The following is a 15,848-nucleotide window of genomic DNA, read 5'->3' as shown; positions in this document are numbered from 1 at the left end:
TATTTCCAAGAGGTAAGCCGCCTGGGGATGCTGGATCGAAATCTGGGGGGCGCCAACCAGTTGGTGTCGCGCGGCTCAGTGATGTAGAACCACCCCGATTGCCACCCCTTCACGGTCTCCACAAAGGAGCCCTCGAGCCAGACGACGTTGGGCATCTTGCCCACCATGGCGCCTCCGCACTCTGCTTGCTGGACGACCACTATCTTCAGCTTCACGTTGAAGATCTTCAGCCACAGGCCGAAGTGGGGCCCGATGCGGAGGAAAGCCTCACACACGACGATAAACGCCGAGATGTTGAGGATAAAATTGGGGGCTAGATCATGGAAATCCAGCCCATAATAGAACATAATCCTGCGGACAAACGGGTGGAGGGGAAATCCCAGTCCGCGGACGAAGTGGGCGAGAAACACAACCCTCTGGTGGGGTTCCGGAGTAGGGATAATCTGCCCTTCGTCCGGGAGCCGGTGCGCGATGTTTGCGGCCAAGTATCTGGCCTCCCTGAGCTTCGTGATATCCTCCTCCGTAATGGAGGAGGCCATCCACTTGCCTCCCGCTCCGGACATGTTTGGAACGGCTTTGCGGAGAAGGTGAGAAGTTGGGCGCTGGAGCTCGAGAGTGCGAGAATGGATGAGCGAAGGAGGAAGAAGGCGTGGGTGAAAGAGGGGAACCCCTATCTCTTTATAAAGGCGGTAAAAACTATGCGCCTCCCCACTTGCTCGTTAAAATCGCTTATTCCCCAAGCGCCACGATTGATGGCGTGGTTGGGTTACCCACACCCGTATTGATGAGAATCCCGTGATAAGGGGACACGATCTCTGTTTCAACAAGACGTGCCAAGGAAACCGCCTCGCGATATGTGCAGTTGCTGGTTGAGAAAAACGGTTTGAAATGATGACCGGGTCGTGGAGTGATGTCACGCTAAGAAAGTTGTCAGCAGATTCGATTTGTGGAATATTGTACTCTCTACGGTGGTATGTGGAATTTGTTTTGCAGAGCCGGACACGATTCTTATGTTCAAAATCTTCTATGGAGTATTCGAAGGAGGAACCCGCCTTGCAATGCCGAAGACAATCTGCGCGCCGGACTCATCGTCATTGAAGCCTGGTTCAGGGGCTACTGAGGGAGTCCTGGATTAAGGGGTCCTCGGACAGCCGGACTATATACTTTGGCCGGACTGTTGGATTATGAAGATACAAGATTGAAGACTTCGTCCCGTGTCCTGGTGGGACTCTCCTTTGCGTGGAAGGCAAGCTTGACGATTTGGATATGTAGATCTCCTTCTCTGTACGTAACCGACTCTGTGTAAGCCTAGCCCCCTCCGGTCTCTATATAAACCGGAGGGTTTAGTCCGTAGGACAACAACAATCATAATCATAGGCTAGATTCTAGGGTTTAGCCTCTACGATCTCATGGTAGATCAACTCTTGTAATACTCATATCATCAAGATCAATCAAGCAGGAAGTAGGGTATTACCTCCATCGAGAGGGCCCGAACCTAGGTAAACATCATGTCCCCCGCCTCCTGTTACCATTAGCCTTAGACGCACAGTTCGGGACCCCCTACCCGAGATCCGCCGATTTTGACACCGACAGTGGTGGTGCGGTTGCTTGGGGTCGATGGTGGCTATTTGGTGGTGTTCTTTGGGGTTCGGTTGCGGTACCTTTGGTGCCGTGGGGCAGCCATCTGTTTAGCCCTTGTGAAGGAGTCTTGCCTTTGTTGCTCTGAATACTCAAAACTCTCCCATGGTTGCCCATGTGTTGCGGTGAGCTTCGTGCTCTTGGTGATGTCTCGGTTCATCTTTTCTCATTGATGTCGCAAGTTGCCCTCCCAACTTGCTAATCGTCCCGAGTTTTCCGTGGCGGAGCTCATAGTCAAGTTTCGTGTTCATTGCACTCGTTGATTGTCGATGCTCCTGAATTGTGCGGTGGGGCTCGGTACGCACGCTAGTGCGGTGCGTTAGGTTCTTTGCAAAGTTCTAGTATTGTGACCCCTCGACGACACCCCACATCTACTTGTCTTTCATGGCATTGGCGTTGTGTCTGCTAGCTAGGTGTGCCTTTGTTTTGGGCGTCCTTTTTTATCTCTTCTTCCTTTAGCCTTGCTATTTTACGGTTTTTGGCCCGGTTTTCCTCATAAACGGGCCAGCTTGTTTAGGTTTTCAATCCGGTTTTCCTCATAAACTAGACCAGCCAAGCCTAAGAGGTAACTCTTGGCTTTAGCCGCTTTTGAGCAATATATTCAGATGGAAAATCCCACCCCCCCCCCCCCCCCCCCCCCCCGTGATTCCTCAAAAAAAATATGTTCAAACCCCAATGAGACAGGAATGCAGAATGTTTGACTTCAAGGATGGCATGATAAGCAATTTGCACTTCCAATTCTTGTCCTTGCGCAGCTTGAGTGTGATACTTGTATTTTCACATGAGACGTGTTTGAGAGCACAATCCTTGGGTATTCCCTAATTGGAAAAGGTGCACAATGAGATGGTGATACTTTTAAGCTAGTTATATCTGATAGCCGAAGCAATAAGGAGTCCTCAAGCTATCTCGGAAGAATAAGAATTGCATGTGTTAATATTCGCATGTCAGGGATGGAAGAAGATAACAATTTATAACTTGACAGCTTTCGGGTTCTTTACTAAAGAAATCAAAAGACATCAAGTTATGCATGGCTCTCTTCTTTCATCTGAGCAACCGCCATTGTGGCAGTTGTGCCGATTGTTTGACTTCAAGGATGGCCTGAAATGCAATTTGCACTTCCAATTCTTGTTCTTACTTATCTAACAAGTACAATCACCAGCCTCCGCCTCCCGTCGCATCCACCTGTATCACTTCTAGAAACACAACGAACAATTGTGAACATTATTTAGCTTCTTGGCTGTTTGTGTTTTAGTTTATTGTAAATTTACACCGCTTAAAATTGCTATCCTCTGAGGATAACACAGTTTGCATTGCGCGAATAAAAATGCCCTGGTACAAATCGCCAAAAGGTAAGCTGTAAGACGCAAATTAGAGTAAACAGTTCTATGAAAGATAATGCAGCTTTGCCTAGGCTCACAGGGGTGTTGAAATATTTGTGCTAGTAGTCTTTTAATTTTGCAGTTCAGAAATGACGACATAAGATAGGTAGGATTCAGACACACATACTAAGAACAATAGCAGTTCCAACCCAGACAGACATACGTACTAAGAACAATAGCAGTTCCTTCCAACCCAGACACACATACGTAATAAGCACAGTAGCAGTTCAACCCAGACACACATACGTGCTAAGAACAATAGCAGTTCCTTCCAACCCAGACACACATACGTAATAAGCACAGCAGCCGTTCCAACCCAGGCACACATACGTACTAAGAACAATAGCAGTTCCTTCCAACCCAGACACACATACGTACTAAGCACAATAGCAGTTCCTTCCAACCCAGACACACATACGTACTAAGCACAATAGCAGTTCCTTCCAACCCAGACACACATACATACCGCAGTTGGTTCTGCCAACTTTATTTTTCATCCGATCCACGAAATTATTCTAACCAATCGGCCAGCCTCCAGGGACAAACATAGCTCATGTAGTTCACAGCTCTTGTTGCTCCTTTGAGCCTGCAAGTTCCTGTGCTTCTTTCAGTAGAGAAGCGAGTGTCTTGTGAGGCTTCACTCCGCCACCATTGGCACTATATAAAATCATAGAACTCTCGAGACATGACATGCTCTTGCAAGCATCAGCCAAAGATTGTATGAAGATCATCAAGAAGTGTTCTTTGAGGTAGCTGTCATTGTGGTTCAGCATTGATATGGCCATCTTGCTGGCATTCTTCACTATGCTCAGGCAACCTGCCATGGGTTCACTGTTTTCCCGCACCATTCCGTTGAGCTTGTTGGCAAAGCTTGTTGCAGAATCTCCAGGGGAAATTTTATCAACCAGTTCAAACAAATTAGGATGTTGGCTGATCAATTTGTCAAATATTGCCGCAGTGAGAGATAGTAAAGCTGCGAGCAATTTCTTCTCATCATTTTGCTGACAAGTTGAAGTGTTGTTGGTACGGCCGTCATCTTGAAGAGCACGAACTTGGGCTTCAATGTCAGTGGGACCTAGCAAAGGAAAATTTGGGCTTCCGTTTTCTGCTTGTGTCTCATTTCCTTTCAACACAAGAGGTAGTATTTCTCGAAGAACCTTTAGATTTAAGAGTATACATATGTTGAATGAGTTTTTTCGGTGACGAAGAATCAAAATAAAACGAAATGTAGTACGTATTTAATAATGTACCTTTGGTATCACGTCCTCCATGGGTTCCTTGAGTGTCTTGAGATAGGCCGCATTCTCTTTGTAATGAAAGTAGAGATGATTCAGTGTTTCTGCTGCACTAATTCGATTTGTGTTGCTGGCTGCAACGTCTCAAAGGATTTTAGTGAGATCACGGACAACATGATCGTTGGCCTTCAAGATGATGGCAGCGTCGCTTTTACTTTGACTTAGCATCACCAGTGCTTCACCCGCCAATTCTCTAATGGAGCATTCTTTGGCGTCATCAGTGAGGATGGAAGGGAGCATCCTGATAAAATTTTCTCTGCTTTCCTTGTTGACACGCAGTGACTCCTCCTCATCCATGGCCAGGTGCGTGAGAATCTCAATGCTTAATATGCGAACATGTTCACTGCATCCACAGCATCTTAGGATCCTCTCCATGCCATGGATCACTTCCTTGTCACTTGAGATTTGGTTACGCAGCTGGGCACCAGTCTCTCCCGGAGAAGCCACGAGGCTGGCCATGACTTGCAGCGACTTGTCTACGATGGTGGTCGACCATGCCTCATGGTCCATGAGATGTAGCAGGTCGGTGCGTACAGGCACCACAACCTTGGACCGTAGGCCCTGGGAGTTGCTTATGGCTCTGCAGTTTTCTTGGTCGGCGGCGAGCTTGTGAAGGATATCGAAGCCTTTCTCCATAAGCAGCTTCCTGTAGTTTTCAGCTTCCTGTAGTCCACTTTGGAGCTTGGCGACGGCACATTCCCCTTCAAGTTGCTGCTGAGAGATGTCGATCAGCGAGCCTACGCTCTGGATCACTTGTGGGAATTGCATCAGAGGAGTCCTGCCGGCAATGTTCGCCAATATATGTGGGCTTGTGGAATCCATCGCCTGCAGCAATTTCTTGACTACATGGCTGGTGGACGCCAAACCTATGAGGTCTGTTGTGAGCGCCTTCTGCTTCTCTTCCGTGAGTCTACGCGGTCGCTTGTCCTTTACGGTGAGGGCGTAGTTCAAGAGGACGTCCAGAATCCTTGCCCCAGAAACGAAGCTTTCCAATGATTCGATGGACTTGATCATTCCAACGGCGTACATGGCCAGATTTGTTTCCTTGAAGAAAGCCGGGTCCTTCTCGCACCTGCTCACCGTCTCACTCAGGTACTTCTTCACAGCCTTCACCAATTGTTCGTCATTGCTCATGTTGTACTCTTTCGCGACATCGCGCACTAGCCTTTTTCGCGCAAAAGACGCGTAAAACCTGCAACATAAAATCGGGTTTTTCTTAAATGTTGTTTCTATAACATCGGTGCAACTATTGACTGCACAAAAAATCCCTTTATAAAAAGAAAAAGGAAAATGACAACACCTGTAACAGAAGAACAAACCCTGCAACAGAGCTAGTGTGTACAAGACATTCAGAGCCGGCTGCAGGTGTGAATCTTCATCCTTCATGCAGTTGCAGCAACCTTCTTCCTTCATGACGTCGCCGTAGTCATGTTCTATTAGACGCCACACAGAAATCCCGGCGCTCAACAGCGGCCCACACACGTAGAGAGCTGCTAGAGGGCCCACTACTATAGGAGCCACGAGCAGGTGACACAACCACACAACAACTGCTAGCAGTCCGCGTGGCCAATATGCTAGGGTGATAGAATTTTTGGTGTCCAGCGTGGCAAATATAGTACGGTAGAGGCCATGGAACGAGTACCAAATATCCATTAGCTTCTCCTTCAGACCGACATCAGCAGAGACCCTGGACATATAAGTTACAGTTAGAGATGTACATGATACAGAGTGACATATCAAAATGTTGTACTCTGCCCAACAAAATAAGATAACTAAATTACAGAATACTCCATGAATATGATTAAGTATTCTTTTGGCTTTCCGTAAACCTTGGGATTCTAAAAGACCTAATTTTTTATAATTGTCTTCACCTCCGAGATTGAAAATATGTTGCAGTACACACATAATTAAGCATATTTCACATAATAGACGATCTTGTAGGAAAACAGAAGAATGCTCGAAAATCTTAGGAGAAAAAACAATACATCTGACGATTAATCCAACAACGGACCTTTTTAAGCTCATTCTATTGATCACTATGACGCATGTAATCAAATGACAAAACACTGGAATTCTTTCTCGACAAGGCATTTAGGAGATCAGTTTTCTATGGTACGTCATCGATTTGTAATCTTTGCTTCTTCTTTTTATCAGTTCCTATGTCCCCGTAACTTTTAAAGTATAATAGAATTGAACCCCTCAATGTATTTACCTTCAAAGAGATTCTACCCATAACATATTTGCGCACCTTTGAAAAAAATTCGGTCTTGTTCAGCTAGTTTTGCATCGATACCAAAGTTCCTCATGTTCTGACATCATATCCCTAATAATCAAGGGAGAGCAATGTGTTTTGCAATTTCTCTGTTCTAGTTACTTTTAAAGGTATAACAAAATTCAACACGAATCCGTCAAGGTGTTTACCTTCAAGTTTTTTGTGTTTGCAAAATTTCTCACCCTCCCCCGCATGTCCCTATCCGTGATCATAAGAGTTTGGCACAAATATACATGCATCAAAGTGCTTGTGCAATACGTGTGTTCTAGTAACTTAAAGTATAACCAAATTTAACATGAACCCCTCAAGGTGTTTACCTGAAAAGATCGCCCCCATCACATGTTTGTGCACCTTCAAAAAAGTATTTCCTTATCACTAGCTATTTTTTTGCATGTACGCCAGCTTTCTCATTGTCCCATATCGTGACAATCGATCACGGGCAGGTACACGTACATGTGCACCCAAATGTTCTTGCGACTAGTTCTGCCTCTATATAGTTTTCGTATATAATTGTGACATACATCTATACTTCTTTCTTTTCGATAGTATAAAGCAGGAGATACCAATCTAGGCCTCTTCGAAGTTACTATTGAAATTACATGATCGAGTAAGAACACTTTGGTGGTTATATACCGGCAGATCAAATGTTTCTAAATGTAATTCATTAAACTTTGTCGAGCATTATGTTATCAAAGTAATTAAAGGTAACTATTATGTTGATTATTGTAGGCTTCACACATGTCTCTTACTTTTATTGTGTCTTGTACATATGAGGGGGGGGGGGGCAAATTGAACAGTGGTCAAGGAAACTTACCGAGGTGTTAGGACGAGGGTGATGATGGTGAGGGACCAAAAGTCCTTCTTCCCCAGATCCGAGACAAAGCCGCCTAGGAGAACGACGGTGGACCAGGTAATGACGAGGTAGCCCAGCCCCCTAATGGCCATCAACAGGTAGGCCATGAAAAATGCATAGCAGTTGATATACCCTACTTCCTTCAAGTGGATGTCAACTTCTTTCCGAGCCATCCGAACAGCCTGCTGAAAACAAGAGGTCATAGTTAAGTAATTAGAACATGCATGCATGCAGCCTACGAAGCAAAGCTAGGTCTTACAGTATGTGAAATGTTATGGCAAACCAGGTGCTAATGCCATTGCAGCATGCATGCATGGCAGGACCGAACAAAAAACTAGTCAGATCTACTTGGGGTTCCCCCCCTAAACCAACGCTACCCTTCCTGGCCTCACGTAATCTATCTGACGAGTAGAAAGATCAACCTTGGCAGCAGCAACGCAAAGCATAAAACCAATAGATCTTGCGGTATTTGATATATTGAATTATTGATGGAACACACCAACAAAATGCTCCTTTCTTAGTACAGCTAAATGCAAAGTACGGTTAATCATGCTCAAGATCATGTTAACCTTGCTCTTTTTTGTAAGGGACCTACAACAGGGTAGAATAGCAAACGAAAAAGGAAAGGACAGAGGGAAGAGAAACCACATGCAAGGGGCCATGGACTCACCTTCTGGACCAAGGTTCACGACCAAGATGAGGCGATGGCGTCACCACAGATCAAGCACCAGTCACAGTCGCAGAAGGTGGCTGCAGCAAGGCGAAGAAGAATGTCATTTCTCAGGGGAAAGCAAAGCAGAAACGAGGAGGAAGACACAACTCCAAACCCTGGCATGCATGGAGGCCGTACGTCTTCAAGCTTTGAGTGGAGTGAAGCAGAGCATCCAACTTGAACTGGCAAATGCACACAGGATAGGTAGACTTAAGTAGAGATGTACCGCGTGCGGCACCAGGACTAGCACTTATTTCTTCAATGCCAACTTGGTAGGCTTTTGTGGTGGACATTACATGTGTCTTTTAATGTACCTCCATCTACTATCATATTAAATTTGTTTGGTAACTACTAGTTAGGTGGGGTGAAGCCAAATACCACGGGACGAATCTGTGTGGGACTCCCACGGTGGGAGTTTGTGCATTACTTTGGGCTATTTGCAACTCCCACAACGATTGTGTTCTTAACAGAACAAAGATTCAAAAGTTTTTGCAAGTTATCTACGGAGCTTCTGGATGGTTCCGTATACGGTAATTACTACACCATGCGAAAGTTTGTGCATTACTTTGGGCTATTTGCAACTCCCACAACGATTGTGTTCTTAACAGAACAAAGATTCAAAAGTTTTTGCAAGTTATCTACGGAGCTTCTGGATGGTTCCGTATACGGTAATTACTACACCATGCGAAAGTTTGTGCATTACTTTGGGCTATTTGCAACTCCCACAACGATTGTGTTCTTAACAGAACAAAGATTCAAAAGTTTTTGCAAGTTATCTACGGAGCTTCTGGATGGTTCCGTATACGGTAATTACTACACCATGCGAAAGCGACGGATCTTATTGCCTATGGATGCAACCGATGAAAGATGATAGCACGGGCTACATATAACCGGTTTGGATGACGGTCTGGTTGTGCATTTGTCCTGTAATTTTTACTTTTGTACTGTAGCTCAATACTTATAAATTGTTAACAAATGACTGCGTGCATCAATTAATGCAGAGATTGGGTAATCCTTCTTTTTTGAGAAACCAAGGACGAGCAAGGAGCACTGCCCCACGGCAGTAGGGTCCTCATTTCCCTTGCAGTGCTCCGGCTGCAATGGCGTTTGCCCCAACGCCCAAGCATAGGTCAGAGTCAGCCGTGCAATGCGTGCCTTCAATTCACATCACCACCTGGCCAGCTTTGTTGTGCATTATTGAGCTTCGGCGTGCGAAATGCATGGTGGTATGTACGTCGTATACGTGCTTGGCGTCATTATCAGTACCCCATTATTAAATATAAGTTTTTTTAGAGATCCCAATAAGGGACTAGTAGTACATACGAAGCAAAATGAGTAAACCTACATTCTAAAATATGCCTATATACATGTGTATGAAGTTTGTATTGAAATATTTAAACAGACTTGAATGAAACGATCAGATCAGAACGTACGTGTTCCCTCAGAAGTGAGATGGCCCACACGTCCATTTTGGCAAAGAATCAACGTCCAAGCTTGTAGCAGGTGCAGGTGGACCAGACCAGAAAGCAAGGTATATGTTAAAATTAAATGTCCATGCATGCATCTTTTCATGATGATGTGGCAAGTACGAGTGCAACTACACGAGGCAATCCTTCCAGATGATAAGTGGCAATTTGCTAGCGGCTTGCTGTAAATTTTAATCTTACGCAGCCAACATGATGACGGAGGCCGTGGCCACACCATGTGCGAGGGGTTGCACCTAGCAAACACAAAGGGATATAATCTTCTGCAAGCGGGTAGAACGATCTACGCAGATTTTATTGACATGGCTAGGGATATCAGGAAGGTCCAGTATGGACACGGTCGAAGAGAAGTGAATGGCGCTTCTCATGAGTTACCTAGCTTTTGTTTCACTCTCTCAAAAACTAAAGCTTTTATTTCACTAATAAAAATTTATTGCAGTTGGGCCGATGAAACCCATAATGCTATAATGGCCTTGCCTGAAACAACATGAACCTCGGGTTGTGATCTCGGCCACCTCGATGATGCCAAGATAGCCACCGGTTCCTTCTCCATCTGCATGAGCCTCAACAGGTGGGGAGAGATATTGTTCATTGGTTTGAACGCGGCGATGAGCATGCGCATGTCCATCAACCTGGGCCGCATCCATGCCTTCTGCCTTCAATTGGTCTCTGCCATGAGTATCTCCCCCGTCTGATGCCTTGAGGGCATCTGGCTGATAATCCTGCTCGCAATGGCTGATGCAGTGCATGATGATCTGGTTTGTGGAGTCGCATGCGGGCGCCAGTGGGGGGCGGGCGATGAGCACGCTATGCAATGACCCATTGTAGATGCAAAGATGGGCCATGTCCATGTTGGCAAACAATCAACGTCCCAGCTTTCATGTACCAAAGGACTAGGACTAGGACTAGGAGCATTGGCTCAGCCATTAGGGTCTTTAACTCACATTGCCCTTCCAGTGCTCTGACTGGAATCGGGTGTACCCAATCCCAACGCTCAATCATAAGCATAGGTCGAGCTTTGCTAGTTAGATCACAATTCACTCAGAGACTCAGAAGCAGTCGTGGCATGCATGCCTTCAATTCACACCACCATTCAACGAGCTTTCTGGTTATGTCTGGTGAATTATTAGCCTTAACGTGTCAAATTGACGGTGATCTGCACGTCGTACATTCTTGGCCTAACTTGACACAAAGGTCATTCCTCAGTACTCACTGCTACTTCAAACACACTACGTACACAACTTCAGAGTTTGGGAAAAAATGGATTTGATGATACAGCATTGTTTCTATCACGCGCCTAAACGTATATTGTCTATACTTTTTAAGAGCTAGGTCAATGATGATTGATGAATCTGTATGTTGTGTAGGGAAGCTCGACGTACTCAACATCCGTATGTTTTTAATGAAACTACAGTACCTATTGGTCACAGTGTTAAACATCATTGTACTTGTTGTATGCCTTGCCACGGTATGTTATGAACCGTGCCGGCTAGATATGTGGCGTGCGTGTTGTAGTTAGGATAGGTTAGGTTGTTGTGATTAGATCTTAATGGTTAGCTTAACTTGGAGATCAATCCACAACTAACCTATCCCTAACCTCTTTGTAATCTTTGCCACGCCGCCCATCTGGCCTATATTAACACGCATCGCGCCCCTGCTCTGGCACGCGCTTCCAGCCTCACGTTTCACATGGTATACAGAGCCTAAGTCTTCCACACATCTAGATCATGTCGTCTTCCTCCTCCTCCCACGCCATGGCCATGCCCTCGCTCGCCTCCCTCGGCCACACCATCACGGAGAAGCTCACCCGTGACAACTTCCTGGTGTGGAAGGTGCAAGTCCTTCCGCACGTCAGGGCTGCGGCGATGATGGGCTACCTTGACGGCTCGATCAAGGAACCCGCTGCTGTCATCGTCGCCGAGAAGGAGACCACCGAGCTGCCAAACCCCGAACATGCAATCTGGGTTACTCAAGATCAACAGGTCCTAACTTTTTTGCCCGCATCTCTATCCCGTGAAGTGCTGATGCAGGTGTCCAATCACACCACGGCCGCGGGCGTCTGGCAAGCCCTGGTCGAGAGCTTCTCCGCGCAGTCCCGAGCACGCCAAATCCAGCTCCGCTCGGCGATCGGCAATGTCTGCAAGGGCGATCTCTCCGCCTCTGCTTACTTCATGAAGATGAAGGGATTAGCAGATGAACTCGCTGCCGCAGGAAAGCCCCTCGAGGAGGATGACATCGTCTCGCATATCCTCGAGGGCCTCATGCATGAACCCGACTACAACGGGTTCGTCACCTCCATCTCCACGCGCGCTGCCACCGATCGGCCGATCGGTCTCAGCGAGCTTTTCTCCCTGCTGCTCTCTGCGGAGGCCCGGATCACTGCCCAGCATGCCGCCTTCTCCGCTCACCACTCCGCCAACCTTGCTGCGAAGGGTGGTCGTGGCGGCTACGGCGGCGGACGCGGTGGTCAGAGTGGTGGACGCGGTGGCTACGGCGACCGCGGCAGTGGCTACGGCGATCGCGCCAACTACTCCGACAACAACCATGGTGGTGGCGGTGGTGCGCCGCGCCAGCAAAACGGTGACCGCGGTGATCGCGGTGACCGTGAACGCTGTCAAATCTGCAAGGAGGAAGGCCACGGTGCGTGGCGCTGCAGGAAGAGGTACGATAAAGGCTTCAACAACAATGTACGGAACCCTGCAGGCAGCGGTGGTGGCGGACGCGGTGGTGGTGGGCGCGGTGACGGTGGCGGTAGTGGTGGCAACTCACGCTCCGCCAACTTTGCCCACTCCTATGGTGTGGATACCAATTGGTATCTCGACACCGGAGCCACAAATCACGTCACCGGCGAGTTGGAGAAGCTAGCTGTCCGCGATCGCTACACCGACACCGACCAAATTCACACGGCAAGTGGGCAAGGTATGGACATAGAGCATATTGGTCATTCAGTATTATCTACTCCCTCTGGTTCCTTGCATCTCAACAACATTCTTCATGCTCCTAGTGCCGACCAAAGCCTTCTTTCTGCCTATAATCTTATGCGAGATAATGATGTGTTCATTGAGCTTCATCCTGAATTCTTTCTTGTTAAGGATCAGGCTACCCGGAGAACAATTCTGCAAAACAAGAGTAGATGGGGCTTGTTCCCCGTGACCGGACGACAGAGTGCACCCCCACGCCAAGTTCTTGCTGCCATCAAGCCTTCCACCTCTCGGTGGCACAAGCGCCTAGGGCACCCTGCCCTTCCGGTAGTTCAAACGATTTTACGTGATTTCAATCTCCCTGTTTCAAATAAACAAGACCACCTTCTGGTGTGTGATGCATGTCAAATGGCCAAAAGCCATCAGTTACCTTACTCTCGTTCAACTAGTGAATCCACAGCTCCTTTAGAGCTGATTTTTTCAGATGTTTGGGGTCCTGGACCCGTCTCTGTAGGAAGACAGAAATACTATGTCAGTTTTATTGATGATTTTAGCAAGTTTAGTTGGATATATTTGCTCAAAAATAAATCTGATGTCTTCGAGAAATTTTGTCTTTTCCAAGCTCATGTTGAACGTCTCTTTGATCGTAAAATCATTGCCATGCAAACCGATTGGGGTGGGAAGTACCAACGGTTAAGCTCATTTTTTGAACGCATTGGCATCACACATCACGTTTCTTGTCCACATGCTCATCAGCAAAACGGCTGCGCAGAAAGAAAACATAGGCACATTGTAGAAGTTGGTCTCTCTCTACTCGCTCATGCTTTTATGCCTCTTAAATTTTGGGACGAGGCATTCCTCACTGCGGTCTATCTTATTAACCGTATTCCCAGCATAGTTATCAAGAACCAAACACCATTAGAGCGACTCTTTGGCACCAAGCCCAACTATTCTTTTCTCTGCATCTTTGGGTGTGCTGTCTGGCCAAACTTGCGCCCTTTTAACAAGCACAAGCTTGAATTTAGGTCCAAGCAATGCGCTTTTCTAGGGTACAGTACTCTTCACAAAGGTTACAAATGTCTTGATATCTCTTCTGGCCGTGTGTATGTGTCACGTGATGTCATTTTTGATGAGAAAGTCTCCACTCAAATGCCGGTGCTCAACTTCGCAAAGAGTTGCTCCTCCTACCCTCTCACCTCTTGCCATCTCCTTCTTTCGCTCAAGGGGGAGCTGATTTTACTGTTGCTAATATGTCCTTGTCTAACTCCCATGATCCAGCTGAAAGTGTGCAGGAAACAGGACAGCCAAACATTAAAAACTTTGGCGAAAATTCTCATGATTTTATGCAGCACCCTGAGGAGTCTGGTTCGGCCACAGAAGATCCGGCGGCCTCGGGATCCGCGGCAGCAGCTGCGCCAGGCGAATCCTCGCCGGGATCTGCATCCGCAGCAGCGGCAGGCGGATCCTCATCGGGATCTGCGCCAACAGCCAGGCGGCCAGGCGGGCGCCCAGTCCCGCTCTCCTCTGGTGGGCTAGGCGCACCAGGCGGATCCTCGCCGGGCTCCGCGCCAACTGACAGGCTGCCAGGCGGGCGCCCTGTCCCGCTCTCCTCTGGTGGGCCCGCCAGGCGCACTACCGCACTGTCCCCGGCTGGGCGCGGCCCACCTGACCCTGATGAGACGCGGCGCATGGATCCTGGCGCGGATCGATCTTCCTCGAGGGACGTGGCCGCTCCAGAACTGCCACTTGGCAGTTCGCCATCGGCTGCCGCACCGGATCAGTCTGGGTCGCTGCAAGAGGGCGGTTCGGGATTTTCTGCATCAGACTCTGCGGTCTCCTCCATGCAAAATCGCCTCCAATTCCAGCAAGCTCAACCCGCCCCGCCGCCTCCTGCTCGATCACATACCCGGTCACAGAGTGGCATTGCCAAGCCCAAGGTATATAAAGATGGTTGTGTTCGGTGGGGCTCTTTTTGTGCCACAGGTGAACCCAAGAATCTGCATGATGCTCTTGCTGACTCCAAGTGGAGACAGGCTATGGATGAAGAATTTTCGGCACTCATAGAGAACAAGACGTGGCACTTGGTTCCACCAGTCAGAGGGAGAAATGTGATCGACTGCAAGTGGGTGTACAAGGTAAAACGCAAGTCTGATGGCACTATTGACAGGTGCAAGGCACGTCTTATGGCAAAGGGCTTTAAGCAAAGGTACGGAATTGATTATGAGGATACCTTTAGTCCCGTGGTAAAAGCTGCTACTATTCGTTTGATTCTCTCAGTTGCAATATCTAGAAACTGGTGCATGCGACAACTAGATGTAAAGAACGCGTTTTTGCACGGTGTTCTGGAAGAAGAGGTGTTTATGAGGCAGCCTCCTGGGTATGAAAATTCAGCTTTACCACGCCATGTCTGCAAGCTTGACAAAGCAATCTATGGTTTGAAACAAGCACCCAGAGCCTGGTACTATCGCCTGTACTCCAAGTTACAGTCCCTTGGCTTTGCTGCTTCCAAGGGAGATACCTCACTGTTTTTTATCATCGGCATGGAGTGACCATTTTTATGCTTATTTATGTTGATGATATTATTGTCACAAGCTCCTCCGTTAGGGCAGTTGATGCTCTTCTTCAGGATCTGCGTATGGACTTTGCTCTCAAGGATTTGGGTAATCTTCATTTTTTTTCTTGGCATCGAGGTGAAGCATGTGGCTCGTGGAATCGTTCTGTCCCAAAAAAAATATGTACAAGATATCCTTGAGCGCGTTGGCATGAAAAGTTGCAAACCTTCTTCAACTCCCTTGTCTACTTCAGAGAAGCTGTCTCTCTATGATGGAGAGGCACTTGGAGCTGAGGACTCCACCAGGTACAGAAGTGTGGTGGGAGCTTTGCAATATTTGACTTTAACCAGGCCAGATATATGTTTTTCAGTCAACAAAGTTTGCCAGTTTCTCCATGCACCCACTAGTACTCATTGGACAGCAGTCAAAAGAATTCTTCGGTACCTTCAGGCAACCAAGAGTCGTGGTCTCAAACTTGCCAAGTCTGACTCCACACTTGTTAGTGCCTTTTCAGATGCAGACTGGGCAGGTTGTCCTGATGATCGGCGGTCCACTGGAGGTTTTACAGTGTTCTTTGGTGGCAATCTGATTTCTTGGAGTGCACGTAAGCAAGCCACAGTGTCCAGATCAAGCACAAAAGCTGAGTACAAGGCCTTAGCAAATGCCACTGCTGAGATTATTTGGGTTCAAACTATGCTGACAGAGTTGGGGATTCGCCATTTGTCTGCCGCTTCACTATGGT

At 47.4% G+C, this 15,848-nt stretch overlaps 1 protein-coding gene across 1 annotated transcript; it reads right to left on the bottom strand.

Moving 5' to 3' along the window:
* Window positions 1-4,272: 4,272 nt before the first annotated feature.
* On the bottom strand, window positions 4,273-10,484 carry LOC125519450. Its single transcript, XM_048684257.1, has 6 exons — window positions 10,127-10,484; window positions 8,130-8,187; window positions 8,007-8,028; window positions 7,399-7,619; window positions 5,655-5,999; window positions 4,273-5,504 (listed from the first exon to the last, which is right to left on the bottom strand). The coding sequence occupies exons 1-6, from the start codon at window positions 10,482-10,484 to the stop codon at window positions 4,397-4,399; spliced, it is 2,112 nt and encodes a 703-aa protein (XP_048540214.1). The 3' UTR covers window positions 4,273-4,396.
* Between the last annotated feature and the right edge of the window lie 5,364 nt (window positions 10,485-15,848).

Source organism: Triticum urartu, chromosome 7, assembly GCF_003073215.2.
Source record: "Triticum urartu cultivar G1812 chromosome 7, Tu2.1, whole genome shotgun sequence".
Classification (NCBI taxonomy): domain Eukaryota; kingdom Viridiplantae; phylum Streptophyta; class Magnoliopsida; order Poales; family Poaceae; genus Triticum; species Triticum urartu.
This window is presented reverse-complemented; position numbering and strand designations above follow the sequence as displayed.

Bases quoted from the DNA above. Each gene is read 5' to 3' on its own strand.
- LOC125519450 (XM_048684257.1), bottom strand. From the start codon at position 10,484: ATGGACATGGCCCATCTTTGCATCTACAATGGGTCATTGCATAGCGTG. The intron at 8,188-10,126 runs GTTCATGTTGTT...GCCTTGCTGCAG, and splicing joins GGCCGAGATCACAACCCGAG to CCACCTTCTGCGACTGTGAC. The intron at 6,000-7,398 runs GTAAGTTTCCTT...TTATATGTCCAG, and splicing joins ACCCTCGTCCTAACACCTCG to GGTCTCTGCTGATGTCGGTC.